This window comes from Fundulus heteroclitus, chromosome 11, assembly GCF_011125445.2.
Source record: "Fundulus heteroclitus isolate FHET01 chromosome 11, MU-UCD_Fhet_4.1, whole genome shotgun sequence".
Lineage (NCBI taxonomy): Eukaryota > Metazoa > Chordata > Actinopteri > Cyprinodontiformes > Fundulidae > Fundulus > Fundulus heteroclitus.
In genome coordinates, this window is record NC_046371.1 from 14,415,177 (window position 1) to 14,440,921 (window position 25,745).

The 25,745-nt window shown below is 42.7% G+C and overlaps 1 protein-coding gene across 2 annotated transcripts in view; it reads right to left on the reverse strand.

Moving 5' to 3' along the window:
• cpeb4b (cytoplasmic polyadenylation element binding protein 4b) overlaps positions 1 to 12,473 on the reverse strand; it is a 44,235-nt gene extending 31,762 nt beyond the window's left edge. For both annotated transcript variants that reach the window (XM_036142896.1, XM_036142895.1), the window contains exons 1-2: positions 12,008 to 12,473; positions 7,363 to 8,600 (exon numbers count right to left, since the gene is read on the reverse strand). In XM_036142896.1, the coding sequence (XP_035998789.1) occupies positions 7,363 to 8,550 (1,188 nt within the window). In that variant the 5' untranslated portion in view covers positions 8,551 to 8,600; positions 12,008 to 12,473. The remainder of the gene's footprint in view (positions 1 to 7,362; positions 8,601 to 12,007) is intronic.
• Between the last annotated feature and the right edge of the window lie 13,272 nt (positions 12,474 to 25,745).

The following is a 25,745-nucleotide window of genomic DNA, read 5'->3' on the forward strand; positions in this document are numbered from 1 at the left end:
TTTAAAAAAAAAAAAAAAAAACATCTGTTAGTGTCCCTATTAATCTTTTGCTATAGTATAATGCATAAAAGCCCTGCAAGAAAATGACCAGCTTTCTGTGGTTTCCGTACTCTCTTTTGTTTAGAGTCAATTCCCTCTGGAAAACAACCATAGAGAGGAAAAAAAAAAAAGTTAAAAAGATTTGTAATAACACTTGGGAGTGTAGCTGTACACCAACACACAGCTTGTTACATGCATCGGATTCGGAGTCAAGACTGAACGTGGGTTAACAGCAAAACGAAACCTATGTACCTGAAACCAAAGGCTAGGTTTCCTTTTACTCTTCTTAAAACAGAAAAAAAAAAGAACCCGGGAAGAAACAGGTGCAGACAAATGAACCTCCGTTAGTGGTTCGTTTGGAGGCTACAGGGCAGCAGGCTATGTACATCAAGAACCACTGGCTAATTTACGGGCCTGGCTCCTGGTTGGGCTTTTCTATTAAATACTTCAATTCACTTTAATATATGAACATCAAATTTCCAGCAAATTTCTGTCAATTTCCATCCAGCTAAATAGGGCCAAATATATCCGAGTTGGGGTCTTTAAGTCCAAAACAAACAAAAAATAATAATTAAAAGTGGGTGTTTTTTTTTATCAATTTGGTCCTAACTTTTAAAAAACGTTTTCTCACAGGACCGCCCTTGTATTTACCTCCATCTAAATCTGACCATGTCACCAACCCTGCTGAATACGAGCCTCCCCCCAGCGTGATTCAGTCACCACCGTGTTCCACAGTGGGGAATGGTGGGTTTAAAGCCGGCGGCTTCCTGTTGCCTTGCAGCAAGAAGGTACTGGCTTTGAATAAGGGTTTGCGTGTGTGCATGGTTGCCCGTCCTGCGCGTGTCCCTGTGTTGCCCTTTAAAATGGCCGCTGGTGAACGGCACCAGCGACCCAACATGGATTAGCGGGTATAGAGGGTGGACGGGTAAAAAAAAAAAAAAAAAATGGATCTTCCAAATGCTTTCCTTCAACATTTGCTGACTTCTTCCCAGCGTTGAATAAAGGCCAGATTTGTGGAGTGCAGGACGACAGGCCATCCAGCCAGATGCCTGAGTCGGCGGGCATTACACCTAATAGAAGGGACATGGAAAAAAAATAAACCTTTGTGCTTGCGGTATCTTTGCCATCTGAGACCACCAAACGTGCCGCGCCCCTTTTAAAACAAGTAGGGAGATGTTCAACGTCGTTTTTTCACCTCATCCCCAACCATCCCTACATCTCTTTGGGTGGGAGTCCTTCACATGGTAACCAGCTCTCATTGTGTTATGGCAATTTAAAAATTAAAACACGCCCAGTCCTTAGTGGCGATCGACCAGTTTGACTAATTTTCCATCTGAACGGCTGTGCCACGATGGACAGACGCAAAACCCAATCGCTGGCGCCGCGGTTGACCCGACTGTCGTGACCACTCACCTCAGCTATAGTTCCCCGTTTTTTTATTTGTACCGTTTAAGGTCATCTAAATATCTGCAACGACCGATGCGCCTGCTGGGGAAGTTTTACACACCACAGCAGCGGACAAAGAACTATTTTATCCACATGAAGTGTATGCACTGAACTGAGCAGGCTGTAAAATAATGTCCTGTAAATGCACCGCATGAGGCTGGAGGGTTTCCTGAGCTGCACAAACAGTGAGAAAGGGGGGAAGGGGGGGGGGGGGGTGTAACCAGTGGTAACCCAGGTGGCTTACTGAGACAATATCCTGGCCTGGCTCACTTTCCTTCAAACCCTGCGGGTCTTGACCTGGTCAAGAGCCAAAAATCCAGTCCAAATCAGCCCCGTGTGCGCACCTGGTACACCAGCAGGCCTGACAGGTGAGGAATCAGGGGAGGAGCGGCATGAAAGAGAAGCTAAACCCGAGCAAAACCATCTATATGAAAGCGAAATCTTTTGATCAAAAAGCCGGGTACCGGGCCATCAGGGCATTAGCAGCAGCTCGGCCGGACACGGGGCCCATCCCGGGTACTGCGGCGCGGTGAAACGTCTTTCTGCGCGTCACGGTGCCGCTGTGCGAAAGAATCCCAAGGCCCGAGGCAAACAAAGAGGAGGTTTGATCCTTGCATTGGTAGTTAGCGGCTATAAAGCGATGTTTATCAAAAAGGAACAATCCAAAAGAGCTGCGTCACAATCCCACGAGTCCAAAAACGGGACAATCCAGTAAGACGGCGCCGCTGTTATTTCAGTGAGCCCAGGAAGGCCGGACGACGGCGAGCGTAAGGCAAAAGCCGTTGATCCCCCCCCCCGTCTGCTGCGTCGGTGCTAAAACGGGAAGCACGCGAGGCAGGTGGAGAAAGCTCAGAGTGTGACATCGTTCCCTCGTCGGGGTTTGTTTCGTTCACAAACTGCTGTCCTGCTTTATCTGCTAAAACCCGAGGGCTCGTTCTGCAGGGGAAACATCTGCAGTCTGGGCCGAAAACATGTACGCAAGGGGGGAAAAAAAACGATGCATCTCGTCAGGTTTTATGGAAAACTGACACCCAACGGATCAAAATATGGTGCTTTTTACACTCTGGTGTGTGAATGCTTTTAAAATCAAGGTTTAAAGAAAACTACCAACGTCTTCCAACAGCATGCAGAACATTTCATAACACTAAGCGATGATAGGTTTGAGCCAGCTGTTAAAATTCCTGTTTTTAAGGCAGGCTTCCTTAAATACACGCTCTGCCGAGATGAAGGAGTCGGTTGTGGATCACACAAGAATGTTTGGATTTGAATCAAATAAAAACATCTAGGCTTTGGCCAATAAGCTGCTTTCAGGAGCAGGGCTGTTTCTGGTGAATCTAGGAAAGGCTTCCCCGCGTCAACGGTGACGGTGCACCGATCAAGTGTCGCCTGGCCGATACCGTTTTCCGCTTTTCTTTGTGGTCCGACTGCCCGTTTCGGTTTTGACGCTTTCTGGTCGTCTTTTAACCGAAGGACTGTAAAACACACAAGGGAAAAAAGAATGCTACAGATTTTTAAAATCTTAATTTATTCATGCTGATCTTTTTATTAGACCTAGAAGAAACGTACATTAGACTATGCTGTTGGTTGGTGTGTTTATGGAGCAAAAAGAATATCGGGAGTTCTTAGTTTTGATGCATTTTTGAAAAAATAATAAAACTAACGTTTTCCAGTATTTACTACGCTGCTCACCAATCATGGGAAAGCAGATCTATTTGGTTCTCTGCCAGATTGACTGGTTCTGCTCTATGAACACGGTTTTATAGCATAACAACGCCTGGATTCGTCAGCCAGAGCTACAAACCATGAAATAAACCAATGCTACCAGCTTATTTATCAAAAATAAAACAACGACACACAACTAGTTGAAGAAAGAACGGAAGAAGCAATAAGTGAACCAGCGTTTAATCAATTTAAGACATAACTAAATGTATTCTAAAATTGTACATTTAAGACTTTTTAAGGCCTAAAATAAAGACGATCGACTGTAAGGCTAGTTATGAGTTTTTACGGCCTTGCAGAAAGATGTGGTAAATGAATCATTTTTACAGTAAAAGGATAAATGTGAACTGGACATCAAATATTAGATAATCACTATCAAAAAACTGTATATAATTGTAACCATTTTGGATTAAATTTTACTTTCTGAAGGGTGCAAAATAAATGCAGCCTAGCAGCACTAATATTTAACTGGATGCCAGCGACGGTCCTCCTGATTCCAGCCGAAAACTACTGGAAAAACAATAGAAACCCCAAAAGAAGCATTCACAGATGGACCTATCTGTTGTCAATCCACAGAAAAACAAGATCAGAGCTTAATTCTTTTAAAACGCAGAAAAAAAAATCTACTAAAGTAGATATGAATATTAAATCTGCATGCCTAGTAAGCAAGTCACACCGACAAATTAAGGTTGAAATATTTATAACACGTGCGGTAGCCGCACTCTTAATATTTCCTTTAGATCTGTTTAAGGCTGGTAAACAAATAAACCAAGAAGAACTCCCAGCCGGCCAGAAAAGAAAGTTTCAATGGCAAGGAGAACTGCAAATCTGATGGGGATTTATTTTTTATTTTTGGATATCAATAATGATTTGTGTTTGGGAGCCTCCGAGGAGCAAAATGTGACCTATGCGTCGTTGCCTGGGAAACTGTCGGAGTTATCCGAGCAGCGCTGCCGTCAGATTCCCTTTTAATTACCGCTTCCCTAAAGTACAAGTTATCAGATGAAGGTCAGTTAAGCGTGAGTGTGCCAGTGTCTGGGGGGGGGGGAAGAAAAAGGCTGGGTATACAACAAAACACATTAATACAAACAGAGATTGGGTCGCCGCTTGAAAAAACACAGATGTGGAGGAAAGTAGGAAATAGCCAAGATGAATTTCAGTGAATTTATCCCCCCTAAGGATTTAACTAAGGATGGAACATCGCGGGATTCGAGGTTGGCAATTTGTTGAGCACTTTTCACCAAGTCTATTACCAAACAAACCCTGAAAGCAAATATGGAGAACAGACCACCTGCTGCACAACCTGAAAAACAGCTGGCAGCCAAAAGCCACTCACGGCGGTTCTCTCAAGTCTTGAAACATTCTAGAAACGCTCCTTTGTTGATGATCATTTTGACCTAAAAAAGACGGTCCGATTGTTTGCCAGATCCCTCATTTTTTTTCTTTTTTTTTTTTTTTTACATAATTATTCCCTTCACATAGAAACGCCATTCAAAGCTCACCCTCGATCTGCCCCTACAGAATCAAGAGGCCGGGAGGACAATGCTACTTTAGTTGCTCCGGTTCAGCCCCGCAGGAGAACAACAAGCTGCAGCTACAGTGACACGCCGCCTTACTAGGGTTGCGCGGGCCCGAGCCACACAGAGCGCCGCACACCGCTGAGCTAAAAGGGAAGCGATACCGAATGTGGGTCAATAATTTATAAAAGCACCAACTACCCAAAGCGTTGCCTATTCTCTTCGTTCCCCAAATTGATCGAGACCGGTCAAACCTGATGGGTATCATCCGTCGTGAGTCGTGCCACAGATTCTCGGTCCTGTTTCGGGCCTGGACTGTTGACTGAGCCAAAAAAAAATAATCTTCAGCTGGCTAAAATGATTTAATGACAATTCTAGCCATCAAAACCAATGCAAATTTGGTTTTAGTTTGATGTTATTTGTAAAAAAGACACAATAAATTGCTTCCAAAGATTTGCAACGGCTTCAAACTTGAAGCCCATCCCCCCCTACAGAGATTACTGACTTTTAACAGCAGCCGTCCGACCGCTAACGGACTGATTGTGGACTTAGGTTTGCGATGCAGCTACACGAGCGCTCAAGGCAAGTCAAGACATGTCAGCACGAGGTCCTTCCCATTGAACCTGCGGCGCCCCATGACTCACTGATCGCGAATGGAGAAAAGGGAGAGAAAGAGTTAGAGAAGTCACAAGCAGCGGGGGTTAATTTTTAATTATTGACGATTAAGTCGACTTGCTTGTAATGTGGGGAAATTTTGACACCGACATCCGCAGATGAAAATCAACAAGCGGGATGATATTTCTCCAATTTTAGCTTCCCTTCACTGGCTTCCTGTTAAATCAAGAATAGAATTTAAAATTCTTCTTCTAACGTATAAAGCCCTTAATAATCAAACTCCATCATATATCAGAGCTCTGATTACCCCGTATGTTCCTAACAGAGCACTTCACTCTCAGACTGCAGGTCTGCTGGTGGTTCCTAGAGTCTCTAAAAGTAGAATGGGAGGCAGATCCTTTAGCTATCAGGCTCCTCTCCTGTGGAACCAACTCCCAGTTTTGGTCCATGAGGCAGACACCCTGTCTACTTTTAAGAATAATCTTAAAACTTTCCTATTTGACAAAGCTTATAGTTAGAGTGGCTCATGTTACTCTGAGCTACCTTTATAGTTTTACTGCTATAGGCTTAGGCTACTGGAGGATATCAGGATCTAATTTTCTCACTCTATAGAGTTCTACTGTTCTTCAATTATGCATTATGTGTTGTCATTTCTGCTTTAACTTTCTGTTCTCTCTCTTTTCTCTTAATAGTAGGTACACCTGGTCTGGCGTTCTGTTAACTGTGACATCATCCAGGAAAGACAGATCACCCGACTTTCAGATGTAAAGCAGAAAATACCCAGAGACCGGCAGTTCTTTGGACATAAATCTGCCCTGCTGATATCAGAGGTCAAACGAGAATGGGCAGACTGGTTGAATACGACAGAAAGGCAACAGTTGCTCAAAAAAGCAGCCAAACTACGGCGAACACAATCTGGAAAAGCACAACATGCCGTGTCTGTATATTAGTTTTAAAGGTGTGCGTTAGCAGGACGTAAGTACAGACGCTTCCTTCCCTGTATAAACGGTTCAGGTTGGCGTTGGCGGTGAAATGGTGTGTGTGTGTGTGTGTGTGGGGGGGGGGGGGGGGGGGGGGGGTTTTCTAATCAGATTCTGGGCCTCCCTGGTACCAGTAGAGCATCTCGCTTTGCCTCCACGGCCTACCTGAGCATTGTTGCTGACCGTGTCCATCCCTTTATGGCCGACTTCTGATAACGCAAAGCTCACATTGTCTTCAACTGGTTTTGTTTGAAACAAGACAATGAATTCACTGTATCCCCGTGGCCTCCAACGTCACAAGGCCCGGCTCCAACAGAGCGCCTACGGGATGCGGCGGTATGAGAGAGCGAGCGAGAGAGACAGACAGATTCTCGTGAAGGGTGTGCGGCCGACAAAGCCGTAACAGCCGCGTTAATCGTGGTGTCGATGAATAAAGCGATTCTTCCGTCTGCGCGTTTCCTCCCCCTCCCGCTCGGTTTTGCTTCTACAATCAAAAACAACAAAACGACGTGGGCCATCTCGGCGTATGAAGAGGAACACCATGTGAACAACCGCAACAGATTGAACCCCTTCCTCATGATGAGGACGCTTGTCGTTTTTTTTTACCGAAGCTGCTCTCCTCCTGATTCCTCACAAACCTGCTCCGTGTTCCCCTTCCCCATCTTTAGACCAAATCAAATGCACTCCCCCCCCCCACACCCCACCCATCCCCCCCTCCCAGCGTCGTCTCCTCTTCCTCCTTCCACCAACGTGGCACACGCCACTGCAGCAGATCCATGTGAGTCACCGCAAGGGACATTCGACTGTGAAAGTGCAGAGTCCAGCGACAGCTTTTTGCACGGTAACAAGCAAACTGTGTAAATCCGTGCCCACCCTCCCTCCCCCCCCCCTCTATTTCTAAAAATAGCAGCAATAACCACATCATGTAATCACATTAACAACTAAACACAAGCTGCCTTTTTTAAGTGACACATTCACTTGCATGCGTGTCGCTGAAGCTTAGGAACAAAAACGCTGTTTGGGGAGATTAGAACAAGAGCACTGACCTGAAAAGGGAAAATGTTATCCCGACCTACTCCGTCGTCCATCCACGACTTGGGGTTGAAGCCGGCAGGACTGTTCCTGGGGTACTTCTGGGACGCCACGTGGTTGTTGGGGAAGGTCTTCTTCAGCGGGGAGATGGAATTGATGGGAGTCATCCCTCCGTTAAGCCCACGGCGATAATCTCGGCCCTGGGATCCTCCCCAGCCGCCGCCTCCACTGCCGTAGCCTCCCCCGGGACTCCAAGAGGTGGACGAGCCGGGGGAAGGAGAGGGGCTCTGGTAGCTGGCCGGACCCCAGGGGGACGGCGGCTTGTTCAGGCTGTTGGACAAGTGCGGCAGCTGGCTGAAAGCCGGGTTCCTGTGCGGGAAGGGTGGCGGCGGGTGGGGGGACGCGGGGGAGCGCCGGTGCTGCTGGTGTTGGTTGTGGGGGTGCTGGAAGTGGGGGTGAGGCGGCGGGCCCGGGTGGTGCTGGGACAGGGCCGGAGCCGGTCCGATCTGGGGGGAGAAGTTCCCCCCGAACCCCGGACTGACGTGGTGCGAGAAGTTCTGGAACAGCAGAGGGCCGTTGTTGGCAGAGGCGGGGTTGAAGAAGCTGACGTCCTCGTTGATGATTGTTGACGGCGCGGGCGGGATGGCAGCCGACCAGTTGTTGAAGCCGGTGAGGGACGACGAGGTTGTGCTCGACTGCACCGGGCCCGTTCCGCCTAGACCAGTTGTCTCCTGGTAATCGAAACCAGTCAGGACAGGCGACTCAAGGCGAAGCTGCTTCTCCTTTCCGTTGCTGCCCTCTGACGTGCCGTTCTCCGTCTTGGCTTCCTCTGACCGGGATTTTTCCAGTTCTGAAATTATCCCGCCACTGCTCCCAGTCTCCTGGTGACCCCCCGGTGACAACTGCGGCTGTTTCTCTTGGGTTTCTTGCATTTCCTGTTGCTGCTGTGCTTTGGGCTTCTCTGTGCCCCCGAGGATTTCGTCTTGCACACTGCTGTGGGTGGCAGAGGCAGGGAAGAGCCATGGAGAACCTCCCGTGGTGCCATTCCCCGTGGCTGTGGTGCTGTTTATGAAAGCAGCGGGGCTCTGAGACACATTCTGGTGGTGGTGCTGGGGCTGCAAATGCGGGTGGATTCGGACCGGGAAAGCAGATTTGTTGCCAGTGTTGTTTTGAACTAGGACTCCGAACCCGTAATCCCCCATTTGTCCTCTCCCCCAGGAACAAACGCTATTCTGCGATCTCTTTGGTCCGACTGTGAAAAGAGCAAACAGAAAGGCACGCAGGTTAGCACTCAGCCCGTCTCATTTGCCGATACATCAGAGAATTCAGGATACACCAGGCGGGTCTACATCACAGAAAACGTTTCTCTCTCCCCCCGTTTGGATCATTATTACAGAAGAGGTAACTTTATTTTTTCAAGCCGTGAAGGTCTGCTACAAGGCGTGGGCATTTTCTCGGTGGGCGAATTGATTTCAATGAACAGAAATATTGCGACAAGATATATCTTGTTGGAAGAACTACTAAAAAGAAGAGCAAGTACACGCCTCGCACACTAAAAGCATTGGTGGCAGACTGCCTCCTACCGTTTCCTGTTTAGCTAACCATAGGTTTCTGAGGAAATGATCACCCAACGCAAAGATGACGATGATTCGTTGGCTTAAAAAGTTGAGATCGCATAAACTGCTCTGACGGCTTTAAGGTCAGAGTTGTCGGCCAACAGCCCATAACCCTCTTGAGACAACCCGGTTTCAAAAGTGATGCGTCTGTCCACTTAAAGTTGGAATTGGTATGCGGTTAAATTGCTAATTTCTCAAAATGTGTCTGTATCAGACATCTACATCTTCCGGGCTTCTTGAGGGACTTGTCCAACAGAATCCAAAAATCGGTTGTTCGCTGGAATCAGCCAGTTTTCGGGCCGACTGACCTGTCCATCTAAAACTCAAATATCTAATGTTTTCTCCAATCAATGAACACATCACGGAAAAAGTCCAACAGGATACACAGATAACGACGCCGTACACCGCGGAAGACTTCGCAGCTAGTCATTTTTGAGAAAAAGCTAGGTAAGAAAGTAACGTGAAGATGTTACTTGTACATTTCAGAGTTTCTTCTAGGATTACTTTAAACTGTGGTGGTGGTTGTGTATGTGCGCGTGTGTGTGGGAGGGGGTGGTTGTCTTCATCGTCTTAATAGCATATCTGTTAAAGCAGTCCTGACAGGCTGCAGGAATAAGAAGCTTTGCCACGATAAATAGGTGTTTGGAACCACAAATGACCGTTATGAAATGATTTGTTACTCAAATTTAGGGAATTATTTTAGTGCAACAGTTTCAGAGACAAAAAAAAAGACTACTTTAAAAACTAGAATTACTTTAGATGTATTGCCTGCTTTGTAATCCAGGGTGGGAACATCGGTAGTTTTTGTGCATGCATGATTCATTTGAAAATGGAGTGCCGTGAGTCTCCTTCTATTGCAGGGATCTCAGAACCAGGCAGCAGCAGCTGTGGCGTGCCTGTGAGACAGCGCTGAGGGAAAGGCAAACGGGCCCACCAGCTCTCGCTGCTGCCTCAGGACACAGTGACTCCAGAACGACTCTTGCCGTTTCAACAGAAGGTCCCCATAAAAACAGAAAAAGCTGCTAGGCTTGTCGCTATATGAAAGAAAGTCGCTAAATATAGCCACAAAGATGCTAAATGGCCAACACTGGACTGTCATCACTAGTTTTCCTTCCCTCCAGAGAGCAGTGCAGCAGCCACTAGCCAGCTTTGCATCCAGACAGGAAGGAGCAGGCGGTGTTGGTTTTTCAAAATAAGATACATTTTAACATTTAATGATATTTAAATTCATGTATATTCTGATTATGGTTGGTATAAGTGCCATATACATATACACATACATATATATATATATACATATATATATATATATACACACATACATATATATATATATATATATATATATATATATATATATATATATATATATATATATATATATATATATATATATATATATATATATATATAGTATGCATAACATTGTTTTAGCATATCTAAATAACCTTAAATAACTTAACATTCTGAAGGTGTGCCAGCTTTGACTCTGCAGTGGCGGAAAGGAAAGCCTGCATTGCCAACTTGGGTGTAATGTCATCCTCTGCTCCAATTTCCAAGACAAATTGAGCGCAGTATTAGACTGTGAATGACGCACCAGAGCAGGCGGATAACAGGAAGGCCCTTGTATGTTCTGGTTGAGTTATTTGCCTCTGTCCCTTTTACAATATGCGGGATTTGGAAATGTGAGCTTCCTCTTGAAAACCCCATAGTGAAGGTAAGGATCTACCTTCTCCGGCGAATACACAAACACACGAAGACTGCAACATAAATCATTAGAGACCAAGAACGCCAGGAACGCTAAGGACTCATTTCAGTGCAGCTCTCATAATTCCAATAAACAATTGCAAACGTTACGCAATGTTCTTCTGAAACAAAGCTGTACGAAGTTACTGTAATTTCTATTAACAGGTAAGCATAGTGAGGTATTTCATATATATTTCCTTGCCTCAGGTAAGATCACTTACAAAACTAAATTGAGCGGTATTGTTTCAAATAAAAAGCAAGATATTGCTCAAAGACAAACACATCTATGTCTTTATCTTTTAAAAGCAGCAGCAGGATGTTTTTTGTTTTGCGAAGCAGAAATAAAGATGGAACTGATCTGCATCGCAAACAAACTAGCAGCCATGCTCTAAGGCGCAAAATCCTGAATTGGTATATTTGATCTTTAGCTACTCAAAGCAAGAAATCATAAAACATCGACAGGTCAACAAAGAAAATCGGTGGATCGGACAGAAAATTCGGATCGGTGCAATAATCTTACTTTCAAAGCAAACCAGGCGCGGTTACAAGCCGCTACTGGGTGACAGATCCAGAAAAGGCATTTGTTTATTACGTGTGTTCTGTCAGCTGCATTCTACTCATCAACACCAGTTGCTTTTTAAACTAATTTCTAGGCAAATAACAACAAATCATAGTCATAACTGAGCAATACAACTGACGAGGGCAGAAAAAAAACAACAACCAAGTCAACGTTCCGTCTTTAGCTAATTATACCCCGTGACGTTGGCAGTTTGTAAGAGACCAGCTGAGCTCCTGTCAGCCTCCCGTAAAACCAGAAGCACCGCTGCGTCGAGAACAGGCTTCCTCCAGCCAGCAGAGCGACGTGCCCGTCAGAAAGGCAAATTAGCCGATCGGCAGCCATAAGGCCAACGCGAAAGCGTAATAAATCGCTCGGGTGTTCGGAATGCGACAACTTAACCGACGTAACGTTTCGCCAATCAAACTGTCGACCTTGCTTTGACAGCTGTCAGCAGGAGACACCGCGACCACGTATTAAAAAAAAAAAAGAAAAAAAAAATCATAAATAAGTTTAAGTTTGAGAACAGTGCGTCCGATTTAACCAGGCAACCTCTCGTTTTTTTACATTTATCCTCCCGCGGCCATCGCTGACATACAGGCAGTTAATATTGATAAAGTTGTTTTTTTTTTTCTCTTTATCCGTTGCTAACATTAGCAAGCTAGCCACCAACGGCTGTTAGCACGGATGCTAGCTCGCTGGACAGGCTTGTGTGTGCGGGCGAGTAAAAACCATTTTCACCTTCTGATCACCCGCTTCGACCTCGGCGATGCCTTTTTTTGTCGAGCTCCTTTGCTTCGGGCTGACAGCGAGAGGACGTCCTTGAAGCGATGAGTGCGGCAGGGAAAGCTTTTCAGAGGCGATTTAATAGCTGACTCGTACAGTGCAGTCGGTCAGCTTTTCTCTCTCTCTCTCTCTCTTGCTCTCTCCCTTCTCCTGACGTGTCCTGCCTCTCAATGACACAGCTCTCTATCTGCTGCCTCTGATCTGGACTCGATCATCGAATAGCTTTGTTAACGTGGCAGCTGAGCGAGGTTCCCTTTTAAGCCTTATTCGATCGGTTTCATTGTCCGTTGGGGTTGTTTTCTTTTTTTTTTTTTCTTTATGCTAGCTGTCTTTCCTACAGAGCCAGCCGATCCTTGTGTGTGTTTCTTGGCTGCCCCTCTCTCCTGGAACCGACCGTGGCCGAATGACAGCGAGAGATCAGCCGAGGAACGCTTCCGCTTCAAGCACCGCCCACTCCGCCGTGGCCCCGCCTCCGAGGAGGCACGCCTCGATACGTGATTGGGCCGACCAGCCGGCGATCCCGCCCCGTTTCTTCATCCTGTAGCAGTCATGCACCAATAACACACCCACGCTATCAATAAGTACTGCCCACGGAGGTCAGGAAGATAAAAAAAGACTCCTCCCAGCACGGTCCTGTCCTTTCACGATGCAGCCGGTAGCAGGTCGTGAGAAAAAATGAGTACCCCCCCTCCCCCGAAAGGATGGAAAATCCTCTGAAAATGAACATGCCTTTAACCAGCCTTTTTGATCTCACGCTCGTCTGCCGTAAGGAGAGATGAGATTTAAACAGCAGGGCGTTATTGCAGTACGTGCTTTTGTTGTCTGTCGTTCAACACGTTCACGTTTTCTAGGCCAACCCTATTTGAACATCAGCATCTCTGAATCCACTGATCGCAGGACCATACACTTGTCTCTGTTGTGACTTGTATGTGAGGATGAGTTTGTCATGTTGAATTAAGTATAAAATAAGATGCAAGATAAGGGATTTAAAAAAAAAACTGTGCCATTTTGAAGTAAAAGAAAAATTAGGCATTGTTTTTTTTTAACATGTTATATACATATTCAGTCCTTTTTCCTCTAATAACCCCTGTCTCAACCTGTATTATTCAGATAGCGGGTTTTAAAACTATTTCCCTTTCAAAAGTAGTTTCTAGAATAGAAAAAGAGTATATTTTGCCTTTTTACACATCTTTACTGGGGGGTGACCATAATTGAGGTGGGATGTTAAATTGTTAATTCAATAAAATTGTATCTATATAGTTCCAATTCACAACACATGCCATCTCAAGGCACAGTACAAAGTCTGATTCAATCATACAGACAGGTTGGTGAAAAAGTTTCCCGTGTAAGGAAACCCAACAGATTGCATCAAGTCTTAACAAGCAGCATTCACTCCTCTTGAAGGAGTAGAGCAACAGGGACAGTCGTCTGCATCGTCGATGGCTTTGCAGCAATCCCTCATACTGAGCATGCATGAAGCGACAGTGGAGAGGAAAATTCCACCTTTAAAGGTTAAGGCAAAAATCACAGGGCTAAATATGGACCAGTTAGATATAGCCTAGGTTGCTCTGGGCTTTTACACTTTGCAAAAAGAAATAATTGATATTATAAAAAAAATATTTGCATATAGAGCAGGGACTGCAATACATTAGAACTGATCACTTGAGATATGCAAAAGAGGAAACGCTAACATTGTGTGATTAAGCACACCAACATAGAAATATGATAATGTGTTAGTTTCAGACTCTCTGCAAAGTTCGAAATAAAATCTTAACACCTTCACACAAACACAATGCTACTAAACAAGACATTATGACATTATGTATTCACAGAAGGACTGTGCTCCTTTAGAATTTAGTTTAGCTGTAACCTCCTAGTTCCAGTTCCAGTTATTGCTGAATGATCGATCACAGCCAAATAGATGCAGTGTTGTGAAAACATATTTACACCCATTACTCCTTTATTCTGGGTTTTTTTGTGTGCTATTTTTCACGCTTGTGAAATGTTTCAGATTGTGAAACTTAAATCACACGAAGATAACATGAGAGAATACAATTACTCTCATCGTGACAACTGTTGAAGGAAAAAAACATATCCAAACCAACCTATGCTAAAGTATGATTGCCCTACTGACAGATCATAAATTAAACGTGATTAACTACATATTTGGATGGCTGAGTTTAATTTCAGTAGTAGTAACTCCCAGGTGTGATTACTCTGACCTGTAGAATCAAGAAATCACTGAAGTACCTCTCTAACAAAAAAAAGTAGCCTTAAAAGTGCTCAAAAAGCAACATATGCTACCTGTACCCAGTCTAAAAATGAATCTAGAACAGATGAGGATTGATTGATACCTATCAGTCTGGAAAGGGTTACTGATACATTTCTAAGGTTCTGGGATTCCAGGGAACCACACAGCAGCTTTATGCACATAGAACAAAACAGAAGGGCAGTGAGGATCCTCTCCAAGATATTCTCACAAAAAAAACAAGATCTAAAGCAGCATAGGTCTTACTTGTCTCAGTTAAAGTCAGTCTTCATAATTTAACAAAAGGAAAGAGACTAAGCAAAAAAATAATTCCATGCGAGATATCCAAGGCCAAAATGACTGCTGTCCAGAATAAAATAAAACCACAAAGGCCCATCTTGCATTTGCAAACAAGCATCTTGACGATCCTGCAGAAAAGATTTCGTGGACCAACGAGGAAAAGCTGCTAATCTAAGCAACTCAGGATTTCAGAAAAAGATCATCATCTCAATAGTCAAACATGGTGGTGGTATTTAGATGGTCTGGAGCTGCTTTGCTGCTTCAGAACCTGGATTGCTTACTGTTGAACCATGAAGTTTCCTTTTGCCCAGGATATCCTGAAGGAGAAAGTCTTGCAACAAATTTATGACCTTAAGCTCAGGCACACTTGGGTTATGCAGAAGAACAACGATAAAACATCCACGCCTAAATAACTAAAATATGTTTTATAGAAAGTGAAGTTAATGCTGTCTTGAAAGGAACACGCTACCTTTAGCATCAGGTATTAGTGAAACAAATACTTTCGCCATCTTCCCGAGGCAGGCAGCTTGATGATTGTCCTTATCAAGAGAGTGTTTCGGAGTTGTTGGATTGTGTATTTGATTAGCTTTTAGGGAAAGGCTAAAGTACTGAGTGCCTACTTAGCTTCAACTGAGCAGGTCTTTAGCTGAACCCGCATAACCCACACACACGTTCGTACTTTTTTTCTGTTGTTTCTGTAACGCTCTATAATCCCCTTTAATCAAACACAACTTTGGATTCTAAACCACTATAAGAACTCCCGACGTGATACATTACTCCAATTAAAAGACGACTGTTTTCACGAAGCATACCCTGCGATTTGCGATTAAAGCAGCTGAAAGGCAGTTATCCTATCAATTGTAAACTTTGTTATTGTTGTAGATCTCTAAACGTGTTTTTTTTGTTATTTTATTGAGAAAAAGTTCATTATGTTAGGTGCCAGAAATAAGTATGAACGCACATGCTGAAGGAGAGTAAGACCCTGCAGGAGAGTTTTTTTTCAGCACGACCATCTAAAAACAGCTGCACCCGACAATAAAAAGGGCAAATAACCTCCAAATATAAGTTTTTTGATAATAAACTCTATACATTATGTATAATGGCGCTTTCTACATGTCCTGGTTATTATTTTTGAGAATTTACAGCACAACTGCGTGGAGCCCTCCTCATGTTTAACGAGTGTGCTGCATTTGAATTTTGAATCTGCATGGGTATTCGATCAAAAGATATTTTGACGTTACCCAGAAACACCGATGTCGGTAGCTCTGCCGCTGTGGGGTATAAAATCAGCTTTGTCTGGTACATGCCTGCGTAGCGAGTTGGAGTTGGAACAGTGAGCTTTTCCAACCCTTTCTATTGATTTGTCAGGTTAGTAGTTTATTAGTAGTTTATTAGCTCAGTATTCAGTTAGTTTATTTAGCATTTACTTACCTTGTTTTAGTAGCCCAGACCACACCCAGCCCTCACGCCGCGCACATTCCCTGGTCTGCCGGGCACCAGATTCTGAGCTGATTAGTCTCAAATGACAACACAAGTCTTTATTTGCTATTAATTCATATAACATCAGTGGCATTGGTCGGAAGATCACAAACCTCATCAGCTAGTAAAGTATTTTTCATGATGCTAATAAAAAAACAAGACCTGCAACAATGAGTTTGAATTTATAGTAGTTTTTTCTCAAATTCATAAATTATCAAATAACATACCTTAAATACCCCCCTCCCTCCTACTAACAGTTAGTGAAAAAGCCAAGTTGCAATAAAACTACACATTTTCTGATGCTATCAATAGGTCAGGGCATTATACTGGCTGGATATACGACCATTGTTCTTTTCAGACTTGGTAAAGGTGATTTGAATTGGAAAGTGTGCAGATACTGAACACAGTGGAGGATAGGGCCACTCTGTGAGCTGGACATCAGTCTGCTTTATTCATTTCAAAACTAGTTATTATTTACGTTGCGCATCCAGGAACACTTACTGGTGTCCGAGTTGCATGTTAAATGGTCAGTTATGTGATCCTGACTGCTTGGATTCAGGAAATGAAGCAGAGAAGAACAGGAATGAGATAAATGGTTGTTGGGAAGTAAAAACTATGGTTGACCACATCCTAGATCATGAGTTATAAGGTAGAGGCTACCAGATACAAGAAGCCAACTTTTGTGACAAATGCAACATCCACACTTGTTTTGTGCCACTACAAAGCAGCTTCCAGGCCGCTCATCAAAAATGATAGATTAAAATAAAAACAGTAAGTTACCCCTGTCATGATCTTTGGGACGTTGGTTTTGCATTTTACTGCATTTTTATAATTATATTCTGCTTCCCTGTTCCGTCTGTGTTCTAGCAGCCATTTCCTCAGCTCCACTTCAGTTCTTTGCCTTCCCTCACAGCTGCACCCGGTTTTTAATCAACCACCTGCTCCTTGTTCAGTAATCATCTCTCCAGCTTAAATTTCTCTGTTAGTCAGCGCTCTGTTAGATCATCCTGTCGCCCACCTCAGCATGTTTCTGTGAATTCCTCTTGTGGTAGATTGTTTTAGATTTCCCCCCCCCTGGACTTTAGTTTTTGTAAATTTTTAAATTGCCCTTTAAAAAAAATAAAATAAAATTAGAGTGTTTGTTTTCACCTGCCTTCCTCCTCTCTGCATTTGGGTCCTACGGCATCTCTTGATACATGTTTTGCCAACTTTTGAGAAACTGCATCTTCAGTTGGTACATGTTTAGTTTGCTACATTTAAAAAAAAAAAAATGCTTTAAAATACAACTAAGTTGGCTAAAGCACTTTTGACACCCTAAAAAGCTACTAATTTAAAATATAACAAAAATGAAGGCGTTAATAATGAAACCAGTAAAACAGAGAGCAGATACATAAACACTCAAACCACAAAAAGTAAGCCGGAGGAAAAAAAAAAAAACTTTTTTAAGGGAAGATTTTAAATCGGAAAGTGAGTCGCCTGGCTGATGCAAGATTATTCGTTTCACGGTTTTAGTGCGTTGACAGAGAAGGCGCCGCCATCTACCCGCACTATCTTTGTTTTTGGAATAACAAAAAAGAAATTGGTCTGTCGACCTGAGGGAGTGTGCAGATGAAGCAGGTCTTGCAGATGCTGGGGGGGCAAGGCCGTGAAGATATTCAAATTGCAATAAAATATTAATAAAAGAGACATATCGAAGCTGGTTTTGGAACTAATAAAGCAGGCGGACGTTAAGACTCTGGAATGGCCTTAACCTCAGCCCAATTTAAAATGTATGGACTATTGTTAAAAAGCAGTGTTGGTGGAAGAAAAACAACCATCTGAAACTTTTTCTGCCACTTCTGCCTTACAGGGAGGTCAGATATTAGGCCAGAAACATGCTAGAACCTTGTTGATGCTGTTAAAAAGCGTGTGGTGAAATGGCAACCTGCTAATGGACATTTATCTTAATATGCTACAGCCTAGTGTGGATCAAACATTTCTGCTTTTTAAAAATCCTCGAATCTATGTGTTTTATGATCATTCTACCCTGGACAGAAACAATTAAAAATGCATCATTAAAAATCCCACGAACAGGGAAAGAAGCAAACTTCTATCTTTCAGGTGTCAGATCATCAGTATATCAAGAAGACTTTGTTAAAATTAACAAAAAATTGTCAAGAAAGACAAATATATATTTATAGATAGATGGATAAATATATTGTGTTTTGTTTTTTATTTTGATCACCATTTTCATATTTAAAAGGACAGAACGTTCATACGTTAATTGTATAAAAATATTGAAACATTAGGTCTTTTGATTGCCTAAAGATTGTAATGGTAATATTTAACTTCTTTTGTTGAACAGATCCAGCTATGGTGAAGCTAGCCTAAGATTTGTGTCTTTTTGTTATTCAGGGGGGGGAAAAAAGTAATTTTATGACCTTATTTTCCTTCCCTTCATCATGTAATCTTCCCTCTGCTCCACAAACAGACTTGCTCAAGCGAGATCGTATTCATACACTGGAGGATAAGAAGCAGCGGGAGGAAGGAGTGATGTTTGAAAGTCCTGAATGTGCTCCAGCTTTGCAGCACTGTTTGCGCAGGATAATGTACTCGTCTCGCAGCGGGGCGAATGATTAGGCAGAGTGCTAGGCACTGTAAATGGATTTCTAGGACAGAATAACCGGTCCTACTGGCCTCACCCAGGGGACAACACCCTTTTCCTACCGCCGTCACTTTTTCTGTCTTTCACGCTGCCACACACATAGATTGTAAAGCAAAGTTTCTGAAGCCAGAGCCTGAAAATAAATCCCAAAACCAGAGGGAAACAGCATATATATATATATATATATATATATATATATATATATATATATATATATATATATATATATATATATATATATATATATGTATATATAGTGTATATATAGTATAAGGATGCTTATCTCTGTTTCGTACAGCATTGGCCTAAAATTCTACTTTGTTCAAAGCCTCTGAGAAATGGGATTTGTTGACTGTATGAAATTGCTAACAGCCAGTTCTGCCATGTGTTCACTATCTGGCTGTTTTGTGTTTTTTTTTTGTGTTTTTTAGGGACTCTGTGTTAGCCAAGAGTGGATCAGTCATATGAATAAAACATTAGATCCATTAAAAAATTTATCTCCTCAACCTTAGGCATAATTATGGTGCAATTCCTCCCAGTGTGCGCAAGTGTGTACATCCGTGCAAGTCTGCACACGGATTGCTCAAGCGGATTTCTGTCTGCAAAGCTCCTGTCAGAAACATAACTGTTCGAATGCAAGGCGAGCCGCTTCGCAGGGCGAACAAATGTGTAAAGTGCGTCGTGATGACAGCAGTTATCACTAGAGCCGTTCTACCTACTGGGGTGCGCGCCCCTTGATATAACTTCTGCGGCGCGGTACGATTCCTGATCACAATTCAGCGTGTTTGCGACTGGAAGAAAACAAACCAGCTAAAGAGCTAAGCAAATAACTCTTAGAGGGAAAATATGAAGCAAATACTGAGGAATCGCACACAGCAAACTCCTGTTTTTGCTAATCAGATTGTGCTGTAAACCAAATTCTGTTTTAATCTTTTACTTCTGTACAGTGAAAGCTCAGAATTTTTAAGAATTGTTGCACATGCATGTCCAAACATTTAAGACGCGAGTTTGCCAAAATGTCTATTTTAACAGCAAATGGGAATATAGTTTATCTTTCTATTTCCATGCAATGATGAAAACAGATATTTGCAAACATTGTATAAAGAAAAGGCATTTTCTCTCCGTCTGACTTTAAATCCGCAAAAACATTTACAGTTTTAGGTAAATTGGGATTAATAAAATTATTTGATAAGAGATGTTTTAAACTTTTTTTAAAGGATTTCTTATTCACCTCAGTGTTTGGTGGAATTGCCTTTCAAACAACAGTTTGCTGGGGCCTTGGTCCCTTTCTCCTGACTGGGTTTTGTAGATTTTCAAGTTTTAATGGCGCGCTTTGCTTCATTATCCATTTCAAAGGAGCATTTGTACCCAAACCTCAACTTCCTGATTTATCTCTTGAGACACTGCTCAAGTATTTCTACATTTTGTTTTTTCCTCATGATGCCATCTACTTTTAGAGATAAACCAGTTCCTCTTGCACGAAAAGGCCTCCACAACACGATGCTGCCATCCCCCATACTTCACTCTGAGGAAGATGATCTCAGGCTTGAAAGCTACTTCATTTTTCCTTTACATGTCACAATGGTCATTATGTCTAAATACTTTTGACACTCTCTAACCAGCTTTAGCCAGGATCCTTACATAGTACCTTTTTGTTTTGTGGTACATACGCACATTTTGCACACAATTGTACCAATGGACGGACCAGACTTCCCAGTTCTCTCCCTGATATTTTGGTTCATTTCTTTAGTTATTCCCGTGAAGTTACACAATGAAAGGGTGTACTTGAAAAGCTGCTTTATTCAACACAAATGTTGCTGGTTAACCTACCAGAAGCTCACCAACGCCATGGCATGAGCGGTGCTATTTCACATACAGCAAACAACACAATATGGACATGGTCTCGGGGTGTTCCTCTGGGATGCAAATGACCTCCGGCGATGAGGTCGAAAGGTGGGGGAAGGAACACATTGATCCGTCGATAAAGCGACAGTCATAAATCAGCATTTCAATTATTTCAACCTGAAAAGGAAAACCTGCAACTTCTCTCCTTGTCCGTTATAACAGAACACGGCGTCTTGTCAGTGTTGTGTTCAGCTTTCTCCGGCAGCTCAACCGTCTCACATCCTTCACCCATCTAGTGTATTTTGCCCTGCTGTGCTCTCCCCGGGGAGCCTGTACTAATTAAGCCTAAGAGGTCTTTCTGGGTAACGGGCCGGGATGGCTGTGTGCATGCAAGTGTGCACCCATGCATGTGCATGTGTGTTTGCCACAGCGGCCAGGCTCATTTCATGACTCCACTGGGTACCGAAGGGATAATAAATTACAAGAGAGCAGCAGCTGGGGGTCTATGATGTGTGTGTGTGTGTGTGTGTGTGTGTGTGTGTGTGTGTGTGTGTTGGGGGGGCATTTAGGTTGTGGGGACATAAACCTGTTTACACAGTCTAATTAAGGGGACTCATCTTCCTTTTGGGGGTAAAAAGCAAGTCATTGTAACATAAATCATTAAATCATTTAAGGTGGAGACAAGTCTTAAAGGCTACCGAGGATTAGAATGAGGTTTATGGGCAAATAGTTTTTATGGTTAATCTTAAAGGAAAACCCCCAGGAAATCACTGTAAGTTAGTGTAATGTCAGCTCAAATCATGGAAAAACACTGTATGGCACTGCAATCATCGTGTGGCTTGGCTAGTAAGCGTTGAGTTGGGGTAATACTTGTTGTGCAATGCAAAGAACTGAAAAGAATTTGCAGTCAAAGTAATTTTTTTGGTATCTTAAGGCAACAAAAAGTTTCTAAGCTGCGAGAGGAAGCATACAGGCTCCTTTTCCTGCCTTCTTCCTAACTGACTGGGCTATTCAGACAGCACTTATCATGGCGGCCGCTGACGCACTTCCGCTGTGGCCAGAGTCCTTACCCAATACATGTATTCAGATTAAGCCTTTGTCCTGTTTGCAGTGCAAATGCCTTGAAGTTAGATTTGTAATGTTTGTCGGGCGTATGGAAGTACACGAAGAAAACTGCATTTTTTGGGAGAAAATGAGCATCTAAGATTCAAACTAGGAACTTTCTAGGTGGAGGCCAGCTGTGCTAATCCCCAGATGTGGTAATTACAGAGGCATCAAACATAAAATTAAAGTTTTCAACTCTGACTATATGTCTAAGGGTTTTTTAAAAGATTACCTTTTAAAAAACAGGGTTACCTGTTTGTGCCTCTGTAAACACAACGTATCACTTAAAATCACGTAAAGAAAGCAGGACAGTCCATCAAACATTCAATTCTTTCAAAAGAAATGTTGATATTTTGATATCTAATCTGTTGTTCTTATGTCTGAAACATAGACTGGTTTCATTCTTGTTACATTTACCAGTCTCATCCCACTCCTGATGGTTGAGGAGTTTTTTGTTGCTGTTTTAATTATTTTTTTGCTTGAGCCCATCACCCCAAAGTATCACAGTGAGATTAAGACTTGGGCTTTGACTTTCCATTTCCTAATTCTCATCCAGTCTTTGATTGTTTGAGTTGTATATTTTGGGTCGCAGTGCAGAGTCCAGTTCTGCTTTAACTTATATTTCTTTGTACAGATATAAGTGAAATTCATCACAGTTTATATGGAGGTGAGCTGTCCCTGTCCTGATGCAGCAAAATATCCCAAAGAAGTTGGTACCAACAGTTGAAAGAGCTGACTGCAGGTCATGTGGTGATTTTTTTGGAGTTGTTGGAGACTTCTTTTAAGATCTTGTGGTCTGCATTTAGGGGGAACTTGGATGACTAGACCTGGAGAATTACTTTCAGTGTCCTCCATTTGTAGCCTGTAGCATATAGCAGATTTCAAATTTCTTTCAACAGCTCTTTTGATCTATGCTGACTTTCAGTTCAATGGAGAGGAGCTCGCTAAACCAAATGTCAGAAGTGTAAGAATCTGTTGTGATACTACTGTGTGTCATTTTAGGCATTTTAACCTGAGTGACAAATATGAGGTTGTGCTAATTTCCTTGTCACCAGAAATTGCATTTTTTGTAACAATTCAAAGAAAGTTTTAAAAGGTATTGTCTCCCATTTTAATTGTTTTAAATATATAATTTGAATTACTCAGTATTGTTCAAGTCGATATTAAATTTGTCAAACTATGTTGTTGAAACAGGCTATAGTAGGGGTTGCCCTTTTTTTCACGTGACTTCTATTTGGGAAATATATATATATATATAAAAAAGTGTGAAAGTCCTTTGTTTAATTGAAAATGTCCCTGTTCAAGTACTAAATCCAATATTTGGGTTCAATCAGGTTTTATGAATCCAATAATGGCCATTTCCTGAACCTGGATCAAGAATGTGCAAAAGAGACGCGTGACTCTCTTTAAACTTCATTCCCGTATGCCTAATGATTCTTGTATTTTACCGTATGAGGCACTCAGTGGTGTGGGAATTTGCAGTTGCCATGGTGATGTCAAATTTGGAGTACTCGAACATTCAGTCACTGTACTCGTGACATGTAAAAAGGCTTCAGATACTGCTTGTTTGCGTCGCTTTTCATCCACATTTCTCAAGACTATTATGATGTTGACTGTTCTGTGTTTATAATGCGTGAACCTGCGATAAAGGATGCGTACACACACACACACACACACACATGTGTCTGGGTGAAATCAACCGGGTGGCGGTATCTCAAAAGGCAGACTGGTTTCATTCACCTTCTGGGCACCTCTCCATGCTCGTCTAATGAGCCCGACTGGATGACGCCTTGAAAGGAGCCAGAATTTGTCATCGTACTGGATTGTGTTCAGTCCAAAACCCCTCAGGGGATTTCTTTTACAGGTATTTTTTGTTTAATGGTTTTTCATTTTTAATTTGCGATCAAGCACGGTCAAAACCTCCATTGTTGAAGTGGACTCACATCCTTGGGTTTTTTACGTTATCAACATCTTCCACTGCAGCCGTTTTTTAGATGAACCGACATCTTGGCGTCACCCGTTTGATCGACAAATTAGCGTCACGTAAAGCAGTCTGCTTGTTTCTCCCCTGACTAAGACGTAAGGTGAGCTCCGTCTGCACGACGTCCCGCCGGGTTCCCCTCGTCCTTTTGTGCTTGTCTTTACAAACTCACGTATGCTCGCTTTCGGCGTGCTGACAGAAGCTAAAGGAAACAGCATAGAACAGAGGACTGCTGAGCCAAGCAGAACCTGGTCTTTCCCCCACCCCAATAAAAGGTACACAGCATATGGCCTCATCAATTATTGAACGTCCTTCGTAAAGCTCTGAAAGTCGCCGTGGTGCGCGTACGTTAAGCTGGTTTGTTTATCAAGACGTTGACCTACTGGTCTCCCTTCTGTATGAGTGTCTTAGAATTTCACGTGATAAAGGATGACGTCCCGTAAAAAAAAAAAGGAACCAATGCCTTTTTTAAAATTAATAGTTTTGGCTTATGTAAGATAATTCTCCTTGAAATACAAGTCAGAGTCGTGTAAGGATGTGCGTGTGTGTGTGTGTGTATGTGTGTGCTCTTGGCTCATCCAGATCTCTTTAACTTAGAGGTATTGCTCCAGAGTCTCTTATCGGTGGACACAGCTGTACCTCCAAGGACACTGTGATGCACTGTGACGTGCGTGTCAGCTGGAGGATGAAGCAAATTCTAGTCTGAATAGGATGCACACTGTGACTACCAGCTGGAGGCTTCCTGACATAAGTACGCGCGATACTCCCTCCAGCAAGTTGTAAGACACCCCCCCACCATCAAATCTGATTCATTCATCCCTTTCGGCTGCATCCTAAATGCTAAGCAATTTTTGGCAGATACCACAAGCATGCGAAGGGGCCCCCGTCATTCCACTCTGCCTCGGTTGATTGTCAGAGTCACGACTTGTCAACATGGTAAGTGTATGTTGCATGTTGTGAAGTGTAGCACCGATTTCAGTGTATGAAATCGTACTCATAGAAAGAGGTCAAACTTCCTCAACTGTTCAAGTAACACTCCTGATCAAAAGTCTTACGTCAAGGGAAAAGGTTGCATATATTCTCAATTTCAGGGTGCTGGATTGTAATCATGTTTTAAAATGAGCTTAAAAATGGGAGAGAAAAAAAAGAAGAAACAAGAAACAAAAAATATTTTGCTTTCAATTTATTGAAAGGGATATTTAAACACAAACAGGTTCAGTAAAAAAGTTTCAGACCACAAGTTAAAGAACCCCCAAAACTAGAAGGGTAAAAAGGATTTCTCTTAGGCTGGTGGGAAAGTTGTTCTCTCTTACAAAGCGAAAATGGGCAGGTGTATTGCATGGGTGAAGGAGGCCTCTAAAAACATTTTTTGTTTGTGTTATTTAAAATGGACATATCGTACAAAATTAAATTTTTTAGCGTTACATTTTGCTGTCTCTGAAGTGCAGAAAAGTTGAATGCAGTCAGTCCAGGAGCTTTGTAGATACCTCAATATTTCTTTATTTATCAATTATTATTTATTTTTGGGGAGAGGGGTGTGATATCTTTTGAACCATTCACTTTTCTCTGTGTTCTATTACATTTTTTGAACAATTGACTCATAGTATTTGCTGCAGAACTGCTTAACATCCTTACCAGTCTTGCATATCTGTCATTTTTATTTGTTGGAGCAATCTTTAAGTCCAAGCTGAAGGATGCTGAAGAGAAAGACACAATATTTAGTTGTTCATTACACTGTTCCCCAGGATACTACAAAAATGGCCAAACAAGGTGAAGTGGGACACTCTACAACCTGGAGGGGGCGGGGTGGGAAGATCCTCGTATAGATTTAAAGAGACAACACCAAAACGAGTTGTTCTCAGACACATCTCAGAACAGGGTTTAAAAGGGGGGGGGGGGGGCTTAGGGGTAAATTAACAACAAAATCAGACAAAAGCATTGCAGTTCCACTTTATATAGACCGCATCTGAATAATTTCAATATGAAAAGGAAGAACTGAAACCCATGATATGTCCCCTTTAAGCTCTGGCACTGACAGTTGCCATACTCTTGGGTTGAGAATCTGTTGAGAGTCATTGACACCCTAACTGGA